General features: G+C 44.8%; 1 protein-coding gene and 1 pseudogene across 3 annotated transcripts in view; both read left to right on the top strand.

Annotated features, from left to right (window-relative positions):
- KIF16B (kinesin family member 16B) overlaps positions 1 to 24,314 on the top strand; it is a 293,377-nt gene that overhangs the window by 62,023 nt on the left and 207,040 nt on the right. For all 3 annotated transcript variants that reach the window (XM_029220041.1, XM_029220042.1, XM_029220043.1), the window contains exons 11-12: positions 556 to 621; positions 3,479 to 3,538. In XM_029220041.1, the coding sequence (XP_029075874.1) occupies positions 556 to 621; positions 3,479 to 3,538 (126 nt within the window). The remainder of the gene's footprint in view (positions 1 to 555; positions 622 to 3,478; positions 3,539 to 24,314) is intronic.
- LOC114893868 lies at positions 11,074 to 24,224 on the top strand (annotated as a pseudogene).

Below are 24,314 nucleotides of genomic sequence, written 5' to 3'. Positions count from 1 at the left end.
TGTTTATCATTCTCATGTCAGTCTTTATACCTTCGCAGCACAGATAGGGAAATGGACACACAGGTTGTGGTATAGTCATACTGTACGCAGGATGTGATCCAGCGGTGATGATAAAGGAGTTTTCATTTGCACGTGTCAGTGTGGATGAATCTCAGAAGCCTGTGGTTGAGCAAGACTTATGCTTTCTTTTTGAATGTGTACTTTGTATACATTCAAAACAGACGAATCCTTCAGGATCTAGGGATTTAGACTGTGTTTGATTTTGATAAAATGTCAGTATGTTACATGTTTTTCTTTTTCCTTCTCTTTGCTGATTTGTGTTGCAAATGTAGTTTTACAAGGGTGCCATGGTTTTGAATGTTATGAGAAATGAAACCCATGGGTTAAAGATTTAGTGACGATTGACACTTTTGGGGGGGCTGTGGGACAATACTTCTTACCTCTGTTTGATAGTTTATTTGGCAATTCTGATAATTTACAATATCACGGCTGGGTCCTTCCTCTAGATTACTGCCGTTCACTGATTGCTGCTGTCTTTTTTGGTTTACGTTGTAGATTGCCCTCTTGGACTCTCCCACAGCCTTAAGCATGGAGGAGAAACTTCAGCAGAATGAAGCCAGAGTAAGTGATACCTTGACATGTTATGTTTTTCAGAAAAATCATAGCTTTCAGTATTTTAAGTGCGTACTTTTTAGTACTTGCTGTTTGAGACTCATTTTGTTTCTATATGCCACTTAACACTCCGCCCGCCCTCTCCCCATTTTTAAAGAAGCACAGCAGTTGGCTACCTGTGCATTTCATGTTCTCTGTGACGTAATAAATGGGATTTTTCTGGCACACGATGGTTAACGGCAACTGAGATTCACATGTGGGCTGTCCCACGCGGCAGTGAGGCAGCCCCGGCCTTCGGAAGAGGGAGGCTGTGTTCACAGTGGTGGTCCCCATAGCCTTACCACGACCAGCGTGGAGCTTTTTGTCATCCTTTTACTTTCCAGAGGGAAGTGCAGCACTTGGGGAATCACTGAATACTCCGAGTAGATGCTTAGTTGATCTTAAGCGAGGTGGGATTTGAAGCGGGGGTGGGTGCTCTGGGCTGAAGCCACTGTTTGTGTGCTGGTGCTTTCTGAAAACTAGTTTCATGGCTGATCTACTTCTATACTATTTTTGTTTAAAAAATATAACCCTCTGTAAAAGGAGAAACGGCATTAATAACATTTTTGGAGTGAATTTTGTTCACTGTGCTGAATGGTTAAAACAAATTGAGAAAGAAAATTGGATTCTGTTGGTAAAGCTCTTTCAAGAATACACAATATTGAAGATATAAATTGGGTTGTAGTTAGGAACTTGTTGACACTTCCCTGGATAATTATGCCGACTAATTTGCTGATAATAGCATTAGTGAAAACATTAGTTTCTTAATCCCTATTTTTCTCTTGACATTTTGTATTTTAGTACTTCAGGTTCTCATTTTGAGGGCTTTGAAATGTCTGTATAGTCTTAAATTGTTTCTTACTAATGGTTTTCAGAAATACCTAGCAAGTTAAAAGAAACCAATAAACATTTTAATTTGAATGCATTATACCCGCTGGGACAGAAATGACTGCCCCTCTTGTTCATAACATTTTCTAAATTTTCATCTAGTCTTTGCCGACCTTTTAAAATTGTTTGCCATCTGCTTGGCTATAAATCTTATCAACTGGTCACGTTGTTAGAGGTGGTATCAGACTTTGCAGTTTTAAATTAATTTTATAAATGATGATTATTTGGTTTAAGTTCAGTAGTGAAAGAAACCCAAGGCATACTTAACGATTTGTTGAAAGCTAGATTATTTGATTGAATTGGAAAAGGATTAATTGGCTTGCGTTTCTTCAGGGAGAATTTATCTGTTGAAATGCTGAAGCGTTTATTGTTAAATGCTTTGTGTTTCTCAGATAAAGTGCCAAAGAGTATCTGTTAACTGATTATTATAAATAAGTAAATTAGTAAATTAGTAAATTCATCACCCCAGTCTTTTCCCCTTCTGTAGGGAGAGAAGGCGTAAGAATATTCCCTCTCTGAAAGCTTTTCCAAAACAAAAAGCCCGGTGACTTTTCTTGCTTTTGAGGCTGTGGGGCTGGCATCACTCAAGTGATGAAAGGAAGGTAACCAGTACAAATGAGCAAAAATCAGAGTTAGAGAGGCTCAGTTCTGTTTCTTTTGTTTGTTCCAAGAACATGATAGGTTTGACATTAGTAACTAGTTAAGATATTTTATTGAAAACAGTGGTAACGTAGAGCTCCTGTAGTTGTTTGAGGTAAATTGAGGGGTAAAATGAATGCCCATTGAATGAATTCAGGTGGGTGAGAGGTGTTCTGGTTTTGCTCTGGATAAACCATCACTCCAGTTCCTCTATTTCTTGTCAGTAACGAACTGTGGTCTTTCATTCAGGTTGCTGACCCACGCCCTTTCCATTTATATTACTTAATGGCCTGTGGGAAGTATCTTCCTCTTAGCAGTGAGAGTATAATCCAGTGTATTCTGTGCCTTCACTTTGACCTTTTTAAATCGGGTAACTTACTGGTGGGAAGACCAGTCAGTTGAACTGGGATGGTATCTGCTGTTGGATGGGTAGGAGGCAGGAATGATGAAGGACAGGAGGGAAAAGGCCTTGGGAGGGTGTGTCCCCCTCTATGCCCCTCAGAGGTCACTTTCTTTTAGCCCTAAGTGTATTCATTTTACAGAATTTTCCATTTTTTTCCCTACCTCTCAATCAGGTATCACTTTACTTCTTAATGAATCACTCACTAAGGTCATTTAAAAGTTGTATGGAACTAGCAGAATATTTTCATTAACTTTGAGAAGCAATTTCCAACTGTGCTGTGTTCGACAATGGGGCATATTTTCTCCCCTAAGTTACCGCAGACTGGAAAGAAGCTGATTTTTATCAAAAAGTTTTTGCTTTTACTAAGAGTCAATTAAAGAGCCGCCTTTTTTTTTTTTTAAAGATAGACTGAGATTTATAAACCCTATTAATTAGCTACAAAAGCAGATTATCTCCTAAAAGAAAACTGCAGTTTCCAAGGTGATTTAATCATCACATCTAATTGGAAAGTAAAGTAAATCACTATTTCTTAGGGCCTAAAGTATAATCAGGAAAAATTAACCCATGTAATGGGGCATTATCATCTTTGAACTTGTAATTTTGGTTAACATCCAAGGAAGCAACTTTTATTGAAGTACACCTTGAAAAAGACTGCTGTAAAACTCTAGGCAACTTGACACATTTTTTTCTGTTCTTTCCTTTGCCATGATGTAGGTTGTAGGGTAAGATCAGCTTGTTTGATTTATATTTGGTGATGGTTCTTTGAGGCATTGCTACCTAATTATAAAACAGTATTGTACATTCTTCCATAATCTATAAGAGTTTGGAAACTTTCTAGAAGAAAATCCAAGTAATTTTTTTTGTGGAGCAATCGCATATGTATGTTTTTTCTTTTAGGTTCAAGAATTGACCAAGGAATGGACAAATAAGTGGAATGAAACCCAAAATATTTTGAAAGTAAGGACTATAAAAAAGTGTCATGATCTTACTGTGCTGGCTTAAGTAGGTAAAACTTCTTTTCTTTCTCCCTCAAAAATGGCGATTGTGTGCTTTGCTTTAAGGTAAGATCAGTGGAATTGATTAGTGACTTTTGGGAGGTTGGGACTCTGGTTTGATTTTGAAGAAAAGGGAAAGCGAGCTATTAGTCATTAAAGGCTGTGTGTTTAGGGGTAATGCTATACTTAAGGTATTTGCTCTCACTTGTGGAGTTTTTCCGTTTTTGAGTCAGCACATACTAAATTCCATCTAATATTCAAGGGCACCCACTTTGCCTTTCTGCTTTTGTTAAACCCAATATAAAAGCAATATGTTAAATAAAAAAAAAATACTTCTCATGGCAGTATTGTGGAATATGTGTGCATAGCATGGCTAGACTTCAGAAATTTCTCAACTAGTAATTTCCTATTGGAATTTTTTTCTGTATGTCTCAAAGGCTAGGCAGTGATGGTCTGCATTCTTGGCAAGATTCATGGTGAAAAGATGTCAGTAATGGCCTCCGAGTTTCATACTCTGTGCTTCAAAATACACGTTTCTTTGCGGTCCCATTTTTTGCTGAGGTGGTAGGAAACTCGTGTCATCCGTGGAGGGTCAGCCACGTTAGGTTTGAGGTTCAGACTGGAATTTTATGCTTTGATAGCGTCTGTCTGTCCTTACACATGAGAGAAGGCAATTCAGAGGTGATTGGTGAATCCTGGGTTTGCTTTTGAGGTCTGTTGAGGTACAACTTTCCCAAAGGACGGAATCTCCCTTGAATATTGGCGAGGCTGGATAGATGAGGTTTAGCTATGTGTCTTGGCAGAAGCCTGACTTGGACGCCGTTCACGTGAAGAGGGGGCACCTGGTGACCGTTTCACAGGGGAAACTTTTGAAGACCTGGAGTAGCCATTGAGTTACTCTCTCTGAGAGTGGGGTCAGCATTATATTATGTAAAGTTTCCTTGTACCATTTAGGCAAGCTGGCCTGCTCTGGGGGCTAAAAAGCTTACTTCTCATGAGTGGGGTTGAGCTGCAGTCCTCGGTGGCCATGGGTCATGATTGGTCCTGGAGCTATTCTTTCCAGTTGCAGAAAGCCCTGCAGTAAGTGAGGCTTCTGCGTCCAAACTTTTCTTTCCTCCTGATGATGATGATAATGTTGTGTTATTTTGAGGTACTTTCTCAGCGTTTGTTTTTTTGGGAGGTTTTCGTGCAGGAAACTGAGCAAAGACTTCAGTTGCATTTCTGAAGAGTCAGGTGGGGAATAAGCACCAGCAAAGATGTGACTGTTTTCATCGTTGATGTTGCATCAACTTGGAGGAAGTAGTGCTGCAGCCCCAGACTTACGTAGCCCAGCCGTTGGACCGTTCAAGGCACCACGTATACTTTCCTCAGCAAATTTGCCAGAAAGGGAGGACTGAAATCTGCTGCACGTAAGGAAAGGAGAAATCTAGTAGCTAGCTGTTTGAAAAGCCATTAGTATATGGTGCCTTTTAGCACAGAAGGCAATGCCGCAGTGAATGCAGATTGCAGCCCATCTGCCTGGTCTCGCCTTGTCACCGTGGTGTAGGGGTTTTACAACAGCCTTGCAGAGCTATCCACACTGAGTCACCATGGTGAACCCCTGAACTTTTGCTCATAATGTTATTCCGGGCCTGGAAACAAAATCCTCCTTCAATTCCAATTCCGTTTTTCATAAATCTTACTATTTTTATTTTGTATAACGTCTGAGATGAGAATAGAGAGGTGTTATGTGCTAGGTGTTAAAGGTTATGGGAAAGGCTAATGAAATTTCAGATTTTTCCCTTCGTTTGAGCTGGCAAGCCCTTTGCAGATTTCTCTGCTGGGATCTGTGTTTTAAATCTGGACTTGTTTTCTGCTCACATTTGGTATTTTAAGAGCTGTCTTCATCTCCTATTGGAAGACAGTGCCTGAGGCCTGAGGGGAAGAAGAGAGCTACTCAAATGTTTTTGAAAACATTCTTTGGAAATCGATGGGGAAGGGGATTGTTTTTCGATGAGTTTGTATCTGTGTGGTTTGTGTGATTCCCGTATTTTTGCTGTCTGACTTCTCCTTCATCAGCTCTTGTTCCAGTAATGCTGCATAGAACCCACTCCAACCCAGCGGCTTCGGACAACATTTATTTTCCCTTGCTCACATGCACGTTGGCTGGGGGTCGGCTGGGCTGGTCTGGCTGGGCTTGGATCCCGGCTATGGGCGGCTTCCAGGTCTGTCTCTCATTCTGTTGGACTGGGTGGTTGTCCAGAATGTGACTTATGGTCACGGCCCAGGTAGAAGCAGGTGGGCCTGGTCTTGCAAGCACATTTCAAGCCTCTGCTTGTATCATGGCCAAAGCAAGTCACTTGGCTGAACAGAAAGTCACAGGGGAAGAAGTGTATTTCACCCTTGAAAGGGCCGCGGCAAGGGTGTAAGCGTATAATCCTGCTTTGAGATCAGTGGTTTAATCGACACAGGCCCCTGTTAAAATACAGATCTTTAAATTCTGGGAACTTGCTCCTCTACTGCATTTGCCCATGTTGTAGAGACAGGCTCAGTGAAGCGGTAAATTCCCAGGATTATCTTCATCATCAGGGCTTGGTCGTTTACTCTGCAACTATATCATCCCTTCCAAGCCCCAAGTCCTGAACGTCCAAGGAGAGACCTCTGGGGGGAAGACTGAGAGCGAGACCGTCCAGGGGACAGAAGGGAGGTGCAGGGATACTTTGGTGCCTGTTGGCACAGTGAGAGCCTGCCTTGTTGCTTTTTCTTGCCCGAGCTGTTAGAGGCTCAGAAACCAAGGAGTGACTTTGTTCCCTTGTTTGTGATCTGCTCTGTGGCTTTCCTTGCTGGGGATGAGTGAAGGCCTAGGCGTGTTGAGTGGGGTGGAGAAGGGGTGAAAGGCGCTCGGACAAGAGGTGCCGTCTGGGGGCTTCCCTGGTGGCGCAGTGGTTGAGAGTCCGCCTGCCGATGCAGGGGACACGGGTTCGTGCCCCGGTCCGGGAAGATCCCACATGCTGTGGAGCGGCTAGGCCCGTGAGCCATGGCCGCTGAGCCTGCACGTCCGGAGCCTGTGCTCCGCAACGGGAGAGGCCACAACAGTGAGAGGCCCGTGTATCGCAAAACAAACAAACAAACAAAAAGAGGTGCCGGCTGTTTGCAGCCGGGCTGGTGGCGCCGTGGTGATGACGCACGTGCCTCGGGCTTTGACCTGCCAGCTCTGTCTCAGGCTTCAGGTCTCTTTCTGAGTCACTGGTGGGTTGTGACACTTACCCACAGTGTCACACATCCCTGTCCCCAGCTTGGAAGTCGGGCGGATGGCAACCTGTTCGTTATACCCAGGTCACAAGAGGTGATAAATTGCTCGGGGTTACGATATAAGTAGCTAATGACAGTGGAAAGGGTGTTCATCTTGAGGAGACCTTTCTTAGGCAGGTAGGTAATGTGGGCTCTATTATCGTCTACAGTCTACGCTGTGTATGCACTCTCTTGCCCCTTAATCTACCTTCCTCATTTTCATTAATCTCCATTTCTATAAATTAAAGTTCAGACTCCCTTGCCTGGCCCCCAGGGGCACTGAGCTCCTTCTTGGCTCCGCGTGTCCCATCACAGCTCTGTCCACGCCGCGCTCCTGGGCCCCCGCCCCTCCCGGCCAGGTGTCTCACTGGTCCCTGTGCGCACTGGGTGTTGGGTTTCTGGGGGTCTCTTGGCCTTTGCCTATGTTGCTCCATCATTTGAGATGCTCCCCTCTCTACGATTCCACCATGAAGCTCTCTCTGGTCACTCTTCTCTCCCACTTACCGGATAGAATGATTTTGTTTTCCTCTGGCTTTTGTAAAGGCATTTCGTTCTGCCTTTGTCACAGCATTCATCATAATCGGAATTTGGTGGTCTTAGTTTCTCCCTCTAAACAGGAGCAGAATCTGGGCAGGGACTGTCTCTTGATCATTCTGTGAACCAGCTCCTAGAACTCCGCTTCTCACAGAGCAGGCATACGGTGAAAACTTACTGGATTAAAGTAGTAACAAGGAAAAAACCCAAAACCTTTATATTAGTTTGCTAGTGCTGTCAAAACAAAACATCACAGACTGGGTGGCTTAAACAGCAGACATTTATTTGCTCACAGTCCTGGAGGCTAGAAGTCAAAGATCAAGGTGTCGGTAGGGTTGCTTTGCCCTGAAGCCTCCCTCTCTCCTTGGCTAGTGGATGCTGCCTGCTCTCTGGGCCCTCACGTGGCCTTTTCTCTGTGTGCCTGTAGCCCTGGTCGCCCTCTGTGTCCTAATCTCCTCTTCTTATAAGGACATCGGTCAGATTGGATTAGGGCTCAGCCTAATGGCTTCTTTTTAACATAAGTACCTCTTTAAAGGCTGTATCTCCAAATGTAGTCACATCCTGAGATCCTGGGGCTTAGGGCTTCAACATGTGAACTTTAGGGGGACACGTTTCAGCCCATAACAACCTTGAACCACGCAAACCTGATGAGGCGGTGGGAAAAGTAACACGGGGTGTTGTGCAGGCAGCGGTCTTGCCCTGGTGATGCTCCTGCCTGTACATTCCGTCCTGTTTGTCTCACTCCTATTTGAAAGGCTTGTATATGACTGTGTATTTTTCATTCTTGGAAGGAATGTGGCTGCATTCCTTTTGATTATAGACTAGTCTTTCATTTGGGTCAGTTAGACCTTTGCTGCTCAGTGTGTGGTTCCTGCACCAGCGGCGTCAGCATCACCTGTGAGCTGGTTAGAATTGCAAGTTCTCAGGCCCCACTGCAGACTTCCTAAGTCAGAATCTGTATTTTAATAAGATGCCCAGGTGATGGGTCTGCACCTTATGGTTTGAGCGCAGGACCTGAAAAGCTGAGGAAGGAAAGGTGGGGCCCTCTTGGGCTCCTTTGCCCTCATTTCCGTTTTTCCCCTTCTTCTCTGCCCTGTCTGGTGGAGAGCTGACGGGGTGGACTGCCCTTTCCTGAGTGGGACTCACTGTGTGAGGGTTGGAGGGAGAAACCAGACCTTGTCTGCACCGTTTTCCTGCAGAATCCACACGGCCCATCCCTGGTGTGGTGCTGCCTGGTGATGCAGCCCTGGCTTCCAGAAACACCTTCTCCCCTGTCCCTCCTACTAGGGGTGATGCTGGTTTCCTTATCAGTTTGCGGGTGGCCTCACCATCCCCGCTGGCTTCCCAGCTCTTCCTTTAGCCGAGTAACCAGTCCCCTGTCTTAAAGCCCCCGGGATGTAAATGCCTGGTATTTCTGCCTGATACCGGAGTCTGCACCCCATCTCCTGCCTGGCGCTGCCAGCTGCTCAGAACCTGTGTTAACGGTCCTCTTCTTTTTGGTCTGTCTTTCTAGTGTCTTAGACTGCTACCCCAGTGTGTTTTTCATCCTGCTGAATTTGTCTTAAGCTGTGATAACTTTGGGGTCTTGGAACTTAATGTTGTGATAAATCCGGCTTCTACTAGGCCTGGGGTCCGTGCATTCCCGAAGCCTTTGTGTCGGCTCTCCTTTCCCATGGCTTCAATGTGGCGCTGACTGCTCAGTGTTTGAAGTGGTTTATAAAGTGGCTACTTAATACCCCTTAATGTCCCTTTTGGCCTGACTTTTTATAGATCCCGTATGTCTTATTGCTGATGAATTGTTTCAAGTCATGAGGAGTCCCTCGATTCTTTGTCCTCTCACTCTCACTTTCTCTCACCCCACCCCACCCTGTATGCACCTTTTTCGTTTGTCCACTCTGGACATGTTTTGGTTTCTCTGTTCTAGCATTTTCTAAATGATTAAAATGAAACCCTCAGAGATATGTTACCTGACTTCCAAATAACTCCTTGAACTCTGCACTGCAGGATAAATCACAGCGCGTGTGGACCTCAGGGGGCAGCTCTCCGGCGTCTGACAGGTGGTGCAGCAGAAGGGACCGGGGCTCTGTGCAGGGTCTGTCTAGAGCCTGGCTGCCGTGTGGTGCTCGGAGCCCCGAGACCGCGCTCTGTTGAATCCCCCAGCATTGGTTATTCTGCTCAGTTTTTAATGAATAGGGTCTCTTCCTTACTGAAAACACATCCTTTGACTACTCTAGTGCTTGACTTGCTTTTGTGTTTTCATGGCTCTGCACGGGGTATCTGACTGTGGTTTGGCATGGGGCGGGGGGCTGGGGTGAGGAAGCAGGCTGCCCACAGGCAGAGGCTGTCACTGGAGAGGCTGGTCCTGGAAAAGTGAGCGATTTCTGCAAGTAGAAGTTGAATTAAAGTGTTGGGTTTTTTTCCCAGACATTAATTAAATGGCTTGTTTTTCTTACGGTAAACAATACTGAGTTGAATTTGGAGGATGGCGCGTATTTGAATCTACGTGATGATGGGATCCTAATGCAAGTGATTTCCTCTTAAATTGTGCTGGTGTTTTACCGTCCCTTCTCTGGGGAGCAGAAGAGGCAGGTTACTACAGGCCCCTGGCAGGAGTGGGTCACACATTGATGGAAGAAATTTTTTTTTTACTTTTTCAGAATGTTTTGACTAATAAGAAATAGAGTAAAATGAAATTGGAATCCTTTACTGGCGTCAGATTTTCTGAGCTCGAATTTCATGGAGAGGCATACTTGAAACCAACTTATTTCTGTTTTATGGTAGAATCAATTAGCTGAACTTTTGTCTCTGGAAGATTATGGCATCCTATAAAACAAGTTTTTCCTGCTGTCTGCAGTTTTCCATTTTGTGGAGGGGACGTGTGTTGGGGAGTGTGTGATGGATTTGGAAGCAGCACTGATACCTGGGGCGGCTGCTCAGCCGGTCAGGTCTGTGGGCCTCTGGGCTCCTGCTGCCCAGGGTACTGGGTACTCTGGTTTCTAGGTAACTTACAGACAAAGTGATGGAGAGGTGACACTTTTTGTGGCCTGTGTCTCCCTTAGGATCAGTTAATCTTAACCTCCTCTTGGTACAAGAATTGAACCTGCGGGTAGCTCGAGGATAGAATTCTATTTATGGACATTGATTTGCTCAGATTTTGGATTAAGGAGGAGATGTCTCCTCCTTAGTGACCCAGCCATGGGGCACCTTCCTTATTAGCAACCATTTGGGCATTTGATGGTTCAAAATTCTGACCTAAGACAGTCACGCATACTGTTTCTAGCTTTATGAGAAATTTTTTGTTTCCCTGCTTTCTTTAATGCTCGGACTAATGTGAATGACTCCGTGTCTGTCTGAACAGAAGTCACCGTCAGTACCCCCATGTGCAAAGCCCTTTGTCTGTTTGTCATGCATTCACACATACTGTCTCGTTGGCTGGTTCTTGATCTGAAGCACGAGGAAGAAGATGTTATCGTACTTGATATAGTACGCAGTTGTTAATTTGTTGACCTCTCATTAAAGTTAGACTGTGGCTGTTAATTTCCATCAGACTGTGTGTTCTCCTCTTTGTAAAGTTCTGCTCTTGCAGCTGTTTTTTAAGATGAAAGGCGAAATAATAACATTCGTTGTTCTCTGAAACTGGGGTTTGATAATTAATAGGGGAGATGACTGTCGGCACTACGGCACTGGAGGTCGATGGAGAACGTGGCCGGGTCAGAGGCTAAGCGAGCTGCTCCCAGAACCAGCTCTGATGCTGTTAATAACGCCAAGCCTACCTTATTTTCCATGGCAGTTTTCGTCTTGAACGAGCTGCTCATAAATAAAGGTATTGCAAGTATAGGTTGGTTCTTACTTTTGAATAGCGTTTCTGGAGCAGTAAGGCTCAGAAATAAGTCAAATGCGCCCCGTTAAATGTTGGAACCGTGCGATAAATTATTTTGAATTCATATGGGATTTTCCTTCTGATCTTTTGCAGTGAGTTGTATACGCTGACAGGCTCCTACTGCATATTTGTTGCCACGGCCAGGGAGAAGAAGATTGCCTGGTCATATGGAAGTATGCTTTATGTGCACCTGAACTCACTGCGGGTGCTAGACTGTAGGAACTTGGTTTCGTTGTCAAGAAAGCTTAAAAAGCGACCATTTCATGGTGCAATCAGTTTATTGTTCACGTCCCCCAGGAACATACTTAACTCACCTTGGAGCAGTCCTGAGAGTCGTGAGTTCGGAGAGGAGTGGGTGGAGGTAGAGAGAGCTGGGAGCGAGGCGCTCGTCCTTTGCCCGCCTGGTCTGATGACTTGTGTCTGTGTGTATTCTGACAGACACAACATGCACAGTATGTCTGTGCATATTCGGTCCCTTTCTGTGTCTCAGAACCTCATTGTAAGATGCAGATGGTAATGGTACCTGTCCTGTGAGGTGAGAACAGTGTCCGTAGTCAGTGTTGTAAGCATTATAGTAATGTTAGCCCGTTTTTCCTTTTTCTTTCTTATTGAGATATTATTGACACCTAACGTTATATTAGTTTCAGGTGCACAGCATAACGGTTCACTATTTGTATATTTTGTGACGTGATCACCACAATAAGTCTGGTTAACATTCTTTAGCATAATTACATTTCTTTTCTTGTGATGAGAACTTTTAAGATCTACTGTCGTAGCAACGTTCAAATAATGCCATAAGTATTCTTAACTATAGTCACCATACTGTACAGTGCCTCCTCAGGACTTTGTTTTGTAACGGGAAGTCTGTACCTTTTGACCACATTCACCCATTTCATTTCATACACTGTCCCCTCTGGCAACCACCAAACCACCAATCTGTTCTCTGTATCTGTGAGCTCAGGTTTTTTTAGATTTAACATACAATTGACCATTTCTCTTACTTGTTTCATTTTCTCCAAATCCATCCTCTTACATGTGAAACTGGATTGACAGTAATATATGTCTTCTCAATTGGTCAGAAAAGCCAGAACTTGTGTATATGCAAACTTTTAAAAGTATAGTTTTATGCAGCTACAACAGGGCATTACTCATAAGACATTTTATCATGTGGTATTTTATGTTTGTTAATTTTGAATAACAGAAAACCCAATTCCAAACTGGCTTAAATGGTAGAAGAGGAGTGGTCAGGCGGTAGGGTAGAAATTAGGCATGGTTTGACCAGGGCACTGGCTCTGGTTCTCTGGGACTGTTCTTGGTTTTGCCTTTTTGGTGTAATGACTTCATCTTCAGGCTCTCAGAATGGCCAAGTGAGAGCAGCAATTATAGCTTTATATTTACCCATCACACCATCTAGTTTCAGAGTCTGGGTTTCAGAGTCTCCAGCAAAGTTCTGAGCTTTGCACTTATTGGTTGATGCATTTGTGAACCAATCCCTGGGGCCTGGTGCTGACTGGCTTAGGCCTGGGTTATCTCCACTAATCACCTTGATAAGAGAATAGATTATGCTGATTGCTTGAGACAACCACCTTTGAGCTGGACTGAGGTCAGGCCCATTCACTGCAGCTGCTGTGCACCGTGGGGTGGGCTGGGGGCAGGCGAATCTTGGTGACACCATCCGCGTTTTCTGCTGGACGTAGAACCTGGTCACTTACTGTAATGTGGAATATATTAAAGGCAAACAGAAGATGCAACTTAGTTGAAGTGTTCTTTTATTTCTTAAGAGAAAATATTTTCAAACACTTCCTTTATGACTCCGAAGTCCTGTATTCAAGTGGAAGACTATGTGAAAGGGCCCCTGAGTATCTGTACCATGGTGGGAACATTCCATACAGGAGAAATCGCTCTTCTCTGGTGTTAGAATTGAAGGATGGCACACAATGAATTCCACATATTTAAACACATTTCTCTTCCCTTTTTCAGGTTGATTATGTGATTTAAAATGAGCTCTGAATGAGCGTCTGTTCTCTTCTTCAGCTTTTTGTATGTGGCTTTGAATTTGGCTTAATTTCCCGTTGACCCCTTTAGCTTGATGCTTCCCAGCCCAGTCTGCCTAGCAACAGTTGCTATGAGTGGCGAGTTGGCACTGCCCTCCATTTGTAGCACAACAGCAGGTTTTAGGAGATTACTGTTCCTTAGCATCCGGGTTGATTTTGCCTTTGCGTCATTGAAGGATGACCATCGTTTCTCTTTAACTCCAGGCAGTAGAACTCCAAGTCTCTTAGCAAAAGTGGTGGTTTTAAGAAGTATGTATCTGTAAGACAGGACCATTAGCAATGGGCAGCAACTGAAAAGCAAATATGGAGCTAGGTTGCATGTGAATATTTATTATCAGGATATTCTGATACTTGCAAGGGGGGGGATGGTTATAGATTTCTACTGTCTTATGTAATACTTTGTAGCGCCAGCTTTACCAGATAAAAACAGCCTTCCTGAGCAAGTCATCTGTGTGTAAGAGGAGTGGTTTCCAAACAGCTGTGATTTCTCCTTGAAAGAATCTAACAACACAGATATCACCAAAGATGCTCATTTTCTTCTAGATCCAGTCTACTCTATATTAATGAATTATATTTAAGCCTTTCTTGTCCTTGCTATTAAAGTAAAAATTACACTGGCATTTCCAGCAGATTGGGGGACTGAAATGAAGCAACAGAACTTGCTATGATCTTTCAGTTGCTAAGTCCAGTTTCTCATCCAAAGCAACCTAAATACCAGTTATTCTGCACGTCATGCAAGTTGATTTTCCATACGGAAGTGGTTTCCACTCAGAATACCTTGCGGGCCTTTTTAAAAGACCATCTTCTGGGCTCTGCAGTGTCGTGGAAGGAGAGATGTTGGAGATGGTACCCCCAAATCTCTATTTTTAAACAAGTGCCCTGAGCCTCGCAGGAGTTGCGACCCACAGGCCTAGGCGTGTGGAAGATTATCCCCTGAAGCACATCTCGACACGTGTATCGCATGGGTGAGGGCTTCCAGGAAAAAATGGCACACGTAAGTTCTTGCAGGGTTTTGTAGTCCCCGAATTGCACACTCATGCAGGCATATGGAGACATTGGGGGATGCTATTTGAACAGAAATTTCAGCTGAACAGATTATTTGTTGTTAAATAGGGTGGTTTGTTCACAGGACCTTTTAAAAAGCTATTGGCGTTTATTTTTTTAAATTGAGGCTTAGCATACACAAAGTGTGCACATTTGAAGTGTGCAACTTGGTGAACTTGTAAAAGAGCACACGTCTGAAGTGTCCAGCTCATGAGTTGTCATCTGTGTGTGCGCCCCTGTAACCCACACCCAGGTTGAGATACAGAATATTTCCTACTCCCCAGAGGTTCCCTCTTGTCCCTCCCTAGTCAGTTACTTCCTGTCCTCCTCTCCCAGAGATGTTCTGACAACTGTTACGTAGACGAGTTTTGCCTTCCTGAGTTCCTGCAGTATGTCCTATGTTCGTTTCTGGCTTCTTCTGTGCAGCCTGTTGTCTTTAAGATTCATCCTTGCCGTGTTTAGCAGTAGTTTCCTCTTTATTATGGGACTATACCATGTTCTTTTTATCCATTCTCCTGCTGGTTAGCTCCATTTGGGTTCGTATCTCCAATCTTTTGGTTATTATGAATAGCGCTTCTAGGAACATACTGGAACATGTTTTGTTGGATGTGTGCATTCACTGGGCCCCCTGCCCCAGTGGATCAGGTCTGGACTCAACAGGAGCACCTTTCTCCCCGCCCACCCTCCTCCTGCCCCCAATCCACAAACAGCAGATGTTTGCCTTTAGTCTGTGTGGGTACCTCATGTAATGTTTGTTTTTTCTGTTGTCATCTGGATCTGGTCTAACTGGGTAGGTAACACAAATTCTGATTTCTGTAGATTTTTAGAATGACAATTTTGAAGGTCTTCAGTGAGCTGAATACATTCTTTGTGGGTTTTTTTCCCTGCAAGTCCTCTTTTCTCACAGCTAGGTATTTAATGGTTTGTTTTCTGTAAATCTGTTGTAGTATGTCTGGTTTTCCTTTGCCAGACTCTGAGGTAGAGACATGTTTAAATTGTTTTTGGACCCCCTCAAACTGCCTTGCATTTAATAATTAATATTGATAATATTGATAGGGATAATAGTGGGTAATATTAAATACACTCTTCCTGTGTGCCAGGCATTGTTCTAAGCCAGCACTGTTTAATAGAAATGTAGTGCAAGCCACATATGGGAATTCAAATTTTCTAATAGCCACATTTAAAAAGAAACAGTTGAAATTAGTTTTAACAGTACATTTTATTTAACCCATTATATGAAAAATTTACAATTTTGACAGATAATCAATGTAAAAATTATTAGTGAGGAACATAATTTTTTAAAATCTTTGACGTGGCTTGAAGTTTACATTTACAGTGCCTCTCAATTCAGTGCTAAATTTGCATTGGATACAATTGATCTGTATTTTGATTTTGTTAAATTTACAGTTGAAAAGTAGATTCTCACTGCAATGTATGTTCCAAACATGTGTAAAAGTTTTCCAGTCACTTAATTGAGTGCAGTTTAAAATTTAAATGAATGAGTTGTTAGCCACATCTCAAGTGTTTGATAGCCACACACACGCACAGTTTTAAGTGTCATTTTTCTCAGCAGCCTTATGCAGGGGGAATATATATTTTTTCACTTCATAGACAAGGAAACTGAGGCCCAGAGGGCACTCAGTTAAGGAAGGAATGGGTGAGGTCAGAATTTGAACCCTGTCTCAAAGTTTGCTTGTGTCCCCACTATGCTGTCTAGTTCTTAATTGTTCCAAACTGACCTCACTTTTTTTTCATGTTCTAATTCATTGGCTTTTTTTTTTTTTTTTTTTTTGTCTTTCTCTGACCGTTGTCTTTTTGGCTTTTTCATGTTTTAAAGATTGATGAAAAAAAGTTGTCTGAAAAAGTGAGCCTGAATTTGCCGTGAATTTGGTTGTTCATCGGTGTTTTAAAAACCAGCATGGCTGGTGGCCACTGTTGAAGCACCATCTGCTCTGTTATCTCTATAAATGTCAAGACACGATTTGCTTTCTCTAAAGTAAAAGCTCAGGTTTCCTTCTGCATTTTGTAACGCTCTTTCTTTAATCACGACTCTGATGTGTTTTATTTCCACCAAGGTTGTGCGTAGTCATTTCTTCTGCCTTGGCTCGTTTCTAGCCTTTTTCTTAAGCCAAGAGTCATGGTTATTTCCCTGGGTATAATTTTTTTTTCCTGATGTGTTATTAGCTTTGTTCTTATATTAATGATTTCTCTGAGCATATTTCAGGTTCTTTTTTTTTTTTTTTGAACTGTATCCAACCGGCTGTGTGTTCCTGTCTACCTTTGTAGGTAATATTTTACTTCATATGAGACTGGCTTTTATACAGTTGTTCTATTGCCCTCTACTACAATGATGGTTGTTTATAAAACAGAGATCTGAAATGTGCTCTTTGGCGAGGAAAAGTGGTCCAGATGTGCAAAGTGTTATTTTTTTGAGTGCTACATATGAGGAAAGGAGGTGCAGTTCTGGTTTTGCTGTATTTCATCCACAGTCAGTGTGCCATGTTCCCAGTTTCTCCAAGATTGCCTTCTCCTCCCCTTTTTTTGAGGTTCCCCTTCTCCTGTCTGTGGATGTCCTGTGCACCTGTCACCTTTCACTGCTTATCTCGTTTGAATGAAATGGATAAAAGCTGTGTCCTTTCTTGAGTTCTTACCCATTCTGAGTGGTTGCACAATTCATTCTTTTGAAATATCTTGACTATTTTATAATTAGTTAAGTTGTCTTAACTGAGGTGACGCGGCTTTTACACTTGGATTTATCCCTAACTAGTTGTGTGTCTTTGACCGAATTATTCTCTCTCTCTCTCTCTGTGTCTCATTTTTTTCAGTCATGACCAGGTGGGCTGGTGAGGTGAGCTCTCAGATTTCCTTCTGTTTGAGACGGTTGTGGGTTCTTTCTCAGGAGGCTGCATGGAATTATCCCTGTGGGTCCCCCTATCTTGGGCTTGGGTCCCAGATGGCTTCCTTTTGGTCCCTTGCTGCAGGACTTCTTTGGTTTTGGACCACTCTTCCTTTGTGAACGTGCCCTGAGAGCTGTTCTCAGTTCGGGCATTTATGTATCACATACGTATGGCACGTTACACAAATCGTTTGTCCTGCTTGATGGATTTTCATAAACTGAATGCACCCATATGCCCCATGTCTGGGGGAAGAAACAGAACGTTATCAGCCCCTGGGTGTCCCTGCTGTGCCCCCTTCTAGTCATTCCTCCCTCCAAGGAAGATGTCTGGCTTGACTCTAAAAGCATGGCTTGGTTTATCCTGCTTTCAAACTTTATACATATGGAACCATACAGAACGTATTTTTTAGGTGACTGGCTTCATTTGTTCTGCATTGTGTTTGTGAGATCCGTCTATGTTTTTTGCAAAGTTGTGTTTATTTTCATTGTTGCATAGTATTATATAATGTGGCTGTATCACAGTTTATTCATTCTACTCTTTGAATTTGGGTTGTTTCCTGGTTTGGGCTGTTAGAAATAGTGCTTCTGTGAACCTTCCTGTATGTACTGTGAGCGAATGTACATGTTTCTGATGGGTGTATGCCTAGAAGAATTACTGGGTCAATAGAGCGGGTGTCCGCTCCTCTTTAGTAGGTACTGAAAATAGTTTTCCAAAGTCGTCGTACCATTCGCATTCCCACCTGCCACGTGTGAGGGTTCCATCTCCTCCCCAACATTTGCTGTTTTCTGTCCTTTATTTTTTTGCCATTTTTGTTGGGTGTGCAGTGGTGTCACATGGTGGTTCTGTTTTGAATTTCCTGATGGTATAAAAAACAAACCTTATTACCATTATTTTTAATTAGCCTCTTTCCCAAATGACTTCTCCTTGGACGTTGTCATCAAGTGAGTTGTCCCGTGTTTCCTCTCCTCTGTCACTGGGCGCTGCTCCAGCCTTCTCCAGCTCCCCTCACGTTGTCTGTGCGTAGACTTCCTCCCCACAACCCTATCCTGGAGAGCCGTCACTCACTCGTCCTGGAGAGCCGTCACTCTCTCTTCCTGGACAGCTGTCACTCACTCGTCCTGGAGAGCCGTCACACTCATCCTGGAGAGCTGTCACTCACTCAGACACCAGCTCATCACAAATGCTGTGGGGCGGGGTGTGTGGGGGGGTCCCTCCTGAGATACTTGGGGGATACCAGTGCAGTGATCAGAAATAGACCCAAACCTGGTGGGTCTTTAGGGTTCAACTCCCCTCATTTCCTGTCTTTGTGGAGTTTGACTACTCCTTCTCCTGGTCTCCTCACCCCTGAGGCCTCTTTTCAGCTCTTCTATGACAGAGCTGTTACTTTTAGCTAGGTCAGCATCCTTTCTGCAAAGTTAGAGAGTAATAACCATAATTGTAGTAGGAAACTCCAGGCAGATTTTAAATTTCTTAGATCTCCTTCCTCATCTTAGAAAGCCTTTTCGATAAACATTCCCTGTAAACTAAACAAAGACCTCGACTGGGGGACGGGGAAGTGGAGGGAACGGCCCAGATGCACATCATTCAGGGCCCCTCAGGACTGGAGGGACTCGTGAGAGCTGGAGCCCAGAAATCTGGGGGTGGATAAGACACGGTGTCCCCTCCGATTTCTGTAAGCACCCCTTGCTCCATCCTGCGACCAAATACCTCAGCTAGCCCCTCTGCGCACTCTTTACACTCCAGACTCAGCGGGGATGGACCTCGGCAGCTGCCGCTCCCCACCCTGCAGGAGAAGCTCAGAGGTCCTGTCCCCCTTTCCTCTGAGGGACTCTTTTTGGTGACCACAGAAGGATTTGATCACTCAGGACAAAGCTAGCAGAGGAGCTCTGGACGATGGCTGGAGGTCAACGGCCCCTACAGGTGGTGCCCAGGGTGATCTACTGACAATAAGTGGGCGTTTTCCAGTTGCTGGGCTCCGATGCCTGTCTAGGGACAGCGGGATGGCTGCGCAGGGCACGCCGCGCGCTTCCTCCTGACCTTTGACTTTGACGAGACTATTATGGACGAAAACAGCGACAACTCCATCGTGCGCGCTGCGCTGGGCCAGCGGCTGCCTGAGAGCCTGCGTGCCACCTACCGCGAGGGCTTCTACAACTAGTACATGCAGCGCGTCTTCCAGTACCTTGGCGAGCAGGGCGTGCGGCCGCGGGACCTGCGTGCCATCTACGAGGCCATCCCCTTGTCGCCCGGCATGGGCGAGCTGCTGTAGTTTGTGGCCAGGCAAGGTGCCCGCTTTGAGGTCATTCTCATCTCAGACGCCAGCACTTTTGGCGTGGAGAGGGCGCTGCGTGCCGCCGGCCACCACGGCCTGTTCTGCCACATCTTCAGCAGCCCGTCGGGGCCCGATGCTCGGGGGCTGCTCCACGCGCACAGCTGCGCTCACTGCCCCGCCAACATGTGCAAGCACAGGGTGCTCAGCGACTACCTGTGCGAGCCGGCCCACGACGGCATGCACTTCGAGTGCCTTTTCTACGTGGGCGACGGTGCCAACGACTTCTGCCCCATGGGGCTGTTGGCAGGAGGCCACGTGGCCTTCCTGCGCCACGGCTACCCCATGCCCCACCTTATCCAGGAGGCGCAGAAGGCCGAGGCCAGCTCCTTCCGCGCCAGGGTGGTGCCCTGGGAAACCGCCACCGAAGTGCGCCTCCGTCTGCAACAGGTGCTGAAGACGTGCCCAGGACGTGGCCTGCAGGGGGCACCCCGGCAGGGAGGGGGTAAAGGGGGGTGGGGGTCGGGAAAGACAAACCTAGCTTTATTACCCCCTTTCCCTTTCGCTTTGGTTGGACCCTCCGGGGATTTCCGGAATCCTAGGTTCGTCCACTTGCGGGGACAGGAGGAGGGAGTTCGGAGCTGTCCCCATCTATGCAGTTAACCCAGGTCGGCAGCTGCCTTCCCCTGTTCCACTGCAAGCAGATTCCGGAGTCTGGCCACACCCGGGTGGTGCGCATACCTGAACAGGTGGCAGTGTTTCCAAAAACCTTGTCCTCGCAGCTGGGAGGAAGGGGTTCCCCGGCAGGGTAGAGAAGGAACATCTCCTGCTGCGTTGGGTTAACTGTTGCCTTGGGCTGCATGGCCTCCCTCCCCCAGTCTTCTGTCAAGGGGACCCGGGTCCCGAAATCTCCACCCCCCCCCTTCCCCCACACCAGACTCCCTGCGGAGGGAAGCCGGCGCTCTCTGCCTATGGTCCCAGGCCTAGATCTTGCTTTACCTGCTGTGACCCTACACTGCGCTCCTTGCCTCCCTTCCCCCACCCCGCCCCACCCTGTCAGCATCCCCACAGGAAAAAAAGCCAGAGGGAACAGACACCTCCTGGGGTGGAATGAGGTAGCGCACTGTCCGGGCCTCGCGTCTGGCCAGCCAGGGACCTCACAGAGCCCGAAGATGTCTCCTCGCACCCCAGCCTCATCTATGCAGCAAGAACCAGGGACTTAACCAAAGTTTCCCCACCGACTGGGCCCTCCGAGTCCCCCTCCTCCCGTATGCAACAGAAAGCCATGATGTTTTAAAGCAGAGCCAGTGGAAATCCAAGGCCCTCCTGCCTCTTGGTGTTTCAGAGCTATAAAGGAGGTGAAGGGGCAGAAAATTTAAAAAAAACCCAAAAAACCTAAACTTATTCTGGTAGCAAAAATTCACTTGATCAGAATGTGAATATCCGGGTTTAGTGACAAAAGCCCACTTAAATTGCGTGATTTCTGAAAAATCTTAATTAAAAGGCTTCAGGCAATCCTTATGGTTTAGAAAGTACAAGGTCCTAGTGAGTGTGGTTTAATGTCTTTGATCAAGTTCAGGGGCCATCATCTAAACATCCTAGAGATCTTTGTATACTCCACACTGTTTTCAATGACAGATCTCCTTTGTTGAGTCTTAGTACTGAGTTCCTCAAAGTGCTGTGTCATTGTGTGTGGTTTAATTTTAAAAAACACTCAAAGAGATCTTAAAGGTCATCTTGTTCACAGAACACAGAATGTTAGAACAAGGGGCTCAGGAAGGAATTTAGGTGAAACTCTTCCCTCATCCTACAGAAGAAAAACTTTTTTTCTTAAATGAGGAAATTGAAGCCAAGAGAAATTGAGTTGGTCTTTAAGTTCTAGAGGTAGAACCAGGGCTAGATCCTGTTTTTTCCTCCTAATCCAGTGCTCTTTAATTATCTTACTTATCTTATAAAATGGTTTCCAAATGCCTAGATCTTAATTCCAGAATGGTGCTTTACTTTGATAAAGAGAATGTGGCTGGCCCGCATCTTTTAGAATATAATTTTAATATGTAAAATCTGGAGACAAGATTTAGCCCACGGCATGTTTAAATCAGCAAGCCATCCTATAATGGGTTTCATCTGTATTTAAATTATTTTCCTTCAGAGATTTTTGAAGTTGGTTTTGAATAAATGGCTTGTATTTATTGTTATATTAAGCCAGAGTTCTTTTTGGTTAAATTTAAAAGGAGTCTTTTAATGTCTGCAGAATCTCCTTACATACTAGGCTAATATTGGTAAATAAAGCTACATTTGCATTTAAAACAAAAAATTGGAGAACAGAGGGATTTCTTCCCCTCAAACAATTGTATCTTCTCAATGGGTTAACCTTATGAGATATTTTAAATTTGGAGTTACAAGACAGTTGACAACTGGCAATTCCAGTTGTGGAAAAAACCATATGTTTTTGAGTTATGCATATTCTGATTTTATAGTATGCGGTTAATGTGATAATTGGAAGGAATATTGTGCTCCAGGGTGCATTTCAGTTTCTCAGCACTAGATGTCACTGGAGATGGAAGAACCAGCCCTCCTCCCCTCTTTTAATTCCAGGGTCCTTGGTAGTGAATTCGTCTGAAAGGACTTGGCAGGTATTGCTAAGTGTACTGGGGCCTGGGTACTGATTTCTGGATGCTGAATCTGTGAGAGGTAAATGGTGAAGAATTCAGTAGAAGAAACGTCTTCTTGCAGCCACCTTGAGAATTGATGTTGAAAGATGTAAATATGTCCCCTCACGTTTTTGGAGGTTCTTTTCTCATTAAAAAAAAAAAATTAATTGATTTTATTTTTTTATTTTTGGCTGCATTAGGTCTTCGTTGCTGTGCAGGGGCTTTCTCTGGTTGCGGCGAGCTGGGGCTACTCTTCTTTGCGGTGCGTGGGCTTCTCATTATGGTGGCTTCTCTTGCTGCAAAGCATGGGCTCTAGGCGTGCGGGCTTCAGTAGTTGTGGCACGTGGGCTCAGTAGTTGTGGCTTGTGGGCTCTAGAGTGCAGGCTCAGTAGTTGTGGCTCACGGGCTTAGTTGCTCCGCGGCATGTGGGATCTTCCCGGATCAGGGCTCGAACCCGTGTCCCCTGCATTGGCAGGCGGATTCCTAACCACTGAGCCACCAGGGAAGTCCTCTTTTCTCAGTTTTTAAAATACTTTTTTCCAGAGTTGCCTCAAATACCTGGGTAATATCTTACAGGTAAAAGATTTTTCTTAATCTGGGTGTTAGGTGGTCATTTTGATTAGCTTGCATTAGAAAGTGTTGTCACTTATTTGTATTTATTTATTTGTTTGCTTATATTTGCCCTTTAAAAGACTTTTCTTCTTTTACCTCGAGTTTTCCTGATTTTCAGCTCTAGAAGTTCTTAAGAAAATGAAAATCTACAACTCCTTGCTTCTCTTTTTATCATCAGTTGTACATTTGATCATATTTACTCTAGGAAAGTAACCTTGACCCTTGGTATAGTGGACACAGCTTTCTCTTCCTTGGTTTCTGCTGGTTTGTGGACCCAAGAACCTTGATAGATAATCAGAATGAATTTTCTCCCAGCTCATTCCTTATTTTTGTAGAAACAGGGAGAAGGAGGCATTGCCATCCTTAGTGGCTGAGAGACAGTAGAGAATAACAGTTAAGGACTTGAACTCTGGAGCCCGACTGCGTGGAATCCAGTGCCAGCCCGGCCAGTTGCTGGCTGTGTGACCTTGGGCAACTTCCTCAGCCTCACAGTGCTTCAGCTTCCTCGTCTGTGAAAGGGAGATAACAGTACCTGTCTCATCGGGTTGTTATGAGGATTAAATGAGGTTTTTGTGAAAGCATTGAAAGCAGTGCTTGGCAAATAATGTTCTTAGGGCTTGTTAAATAACGAACTTTAGTTTCAGACACTCTGTGGGCACTTTTATAAATGCTAAATAATCTAAAGGATATCCAGTTTAGCTAGGGAGGGAAGAAGAAAAATCTTTTTTTCTCTTAGAAAAGAACTAGGGACAGGCTGTGATGGCCTTGTTGTCACTTTGTCCATTCGTTGGACATTTGTGAGCACCTGCTTGGTGAGAGAGATTGTGTGAACATGAATAAGATACTTTCCATCTGGTGGGGAAACCAAACTTGAAACAAATAATGAAATCAGTTGTTGTAGGTTCTCGGTTAGTAAGAGTTAACTGTATCAGGGATGCATTTGGCCGCAGATAACAGCACCTGGAGTGCAGAGAAAAGGTGCCTTAAGCCAGTTAAGGGTTGTCCTTTCTCCCCTCGTTGGACGAGAACTACACAGCTGGGCTGCTGGTGGCAAGGGTTCAGTGGTTCGCCCAGAGCTGAGGTCTGTGTAATTCCCTTGGTCTTTCTCTCAATGGTTTCAAGACAGTTTCTGCAACCACGTAATCGCGTGTGAGATTTAGTCAAGAGGCCTGGGAAGGGCAATGGGGCGTATGTTAGCAGAGTTTATCCCTGTTTCCAGCCCTGCTCAACAGCTTTGGCTTATATCTCATCGTGGAGCTGTGCTGCACGGCCCCTTCTGGCTGCAAGGAAGGCTGGGAATGGTTTCCTCAGCTGGTACCCCTGCTGTCCCTAACAAAAGTGGGATTTTGTTCAGGAGGAAGAAAGGGAAAACAGAAGGTGGTTTTGACTGAAGGCACTTGCTACGTGCCGGCCACTGTTCGAAGCGCTGTGTTCTGAGGATGGCTGTTTGGCTCTAAGTCAAATGTCCTTTTTCAGTTTTGTGTCCAGAATTTGTGAAAACCTGTAGCCTAAATGGATTCCTTAGAA

Source organism: Monodon monoceros, unplaced genomic scaffold (genome assembly GCF_005190385.1).
Source record: "Monodon monoceros isolate NGI ecotype Baffin Bay Population unplaced genomic scaffold, NGI_Narwhal_1 Super_Scaffold_13, whole genome shotgun sequence".
Taxonomy (NCBI): domain Eukaryota; kingdom Metazoa; phylum Chordata; class Mammalia; order Artiodactyla; family Monodontidae; genus Monodon; species Monodon monoceros.
The sequence above is the reverse complement of the archived record's forward strand: the minus strand, read 5'-3'. Positions and strand labels throughout refer to the sequence as shown.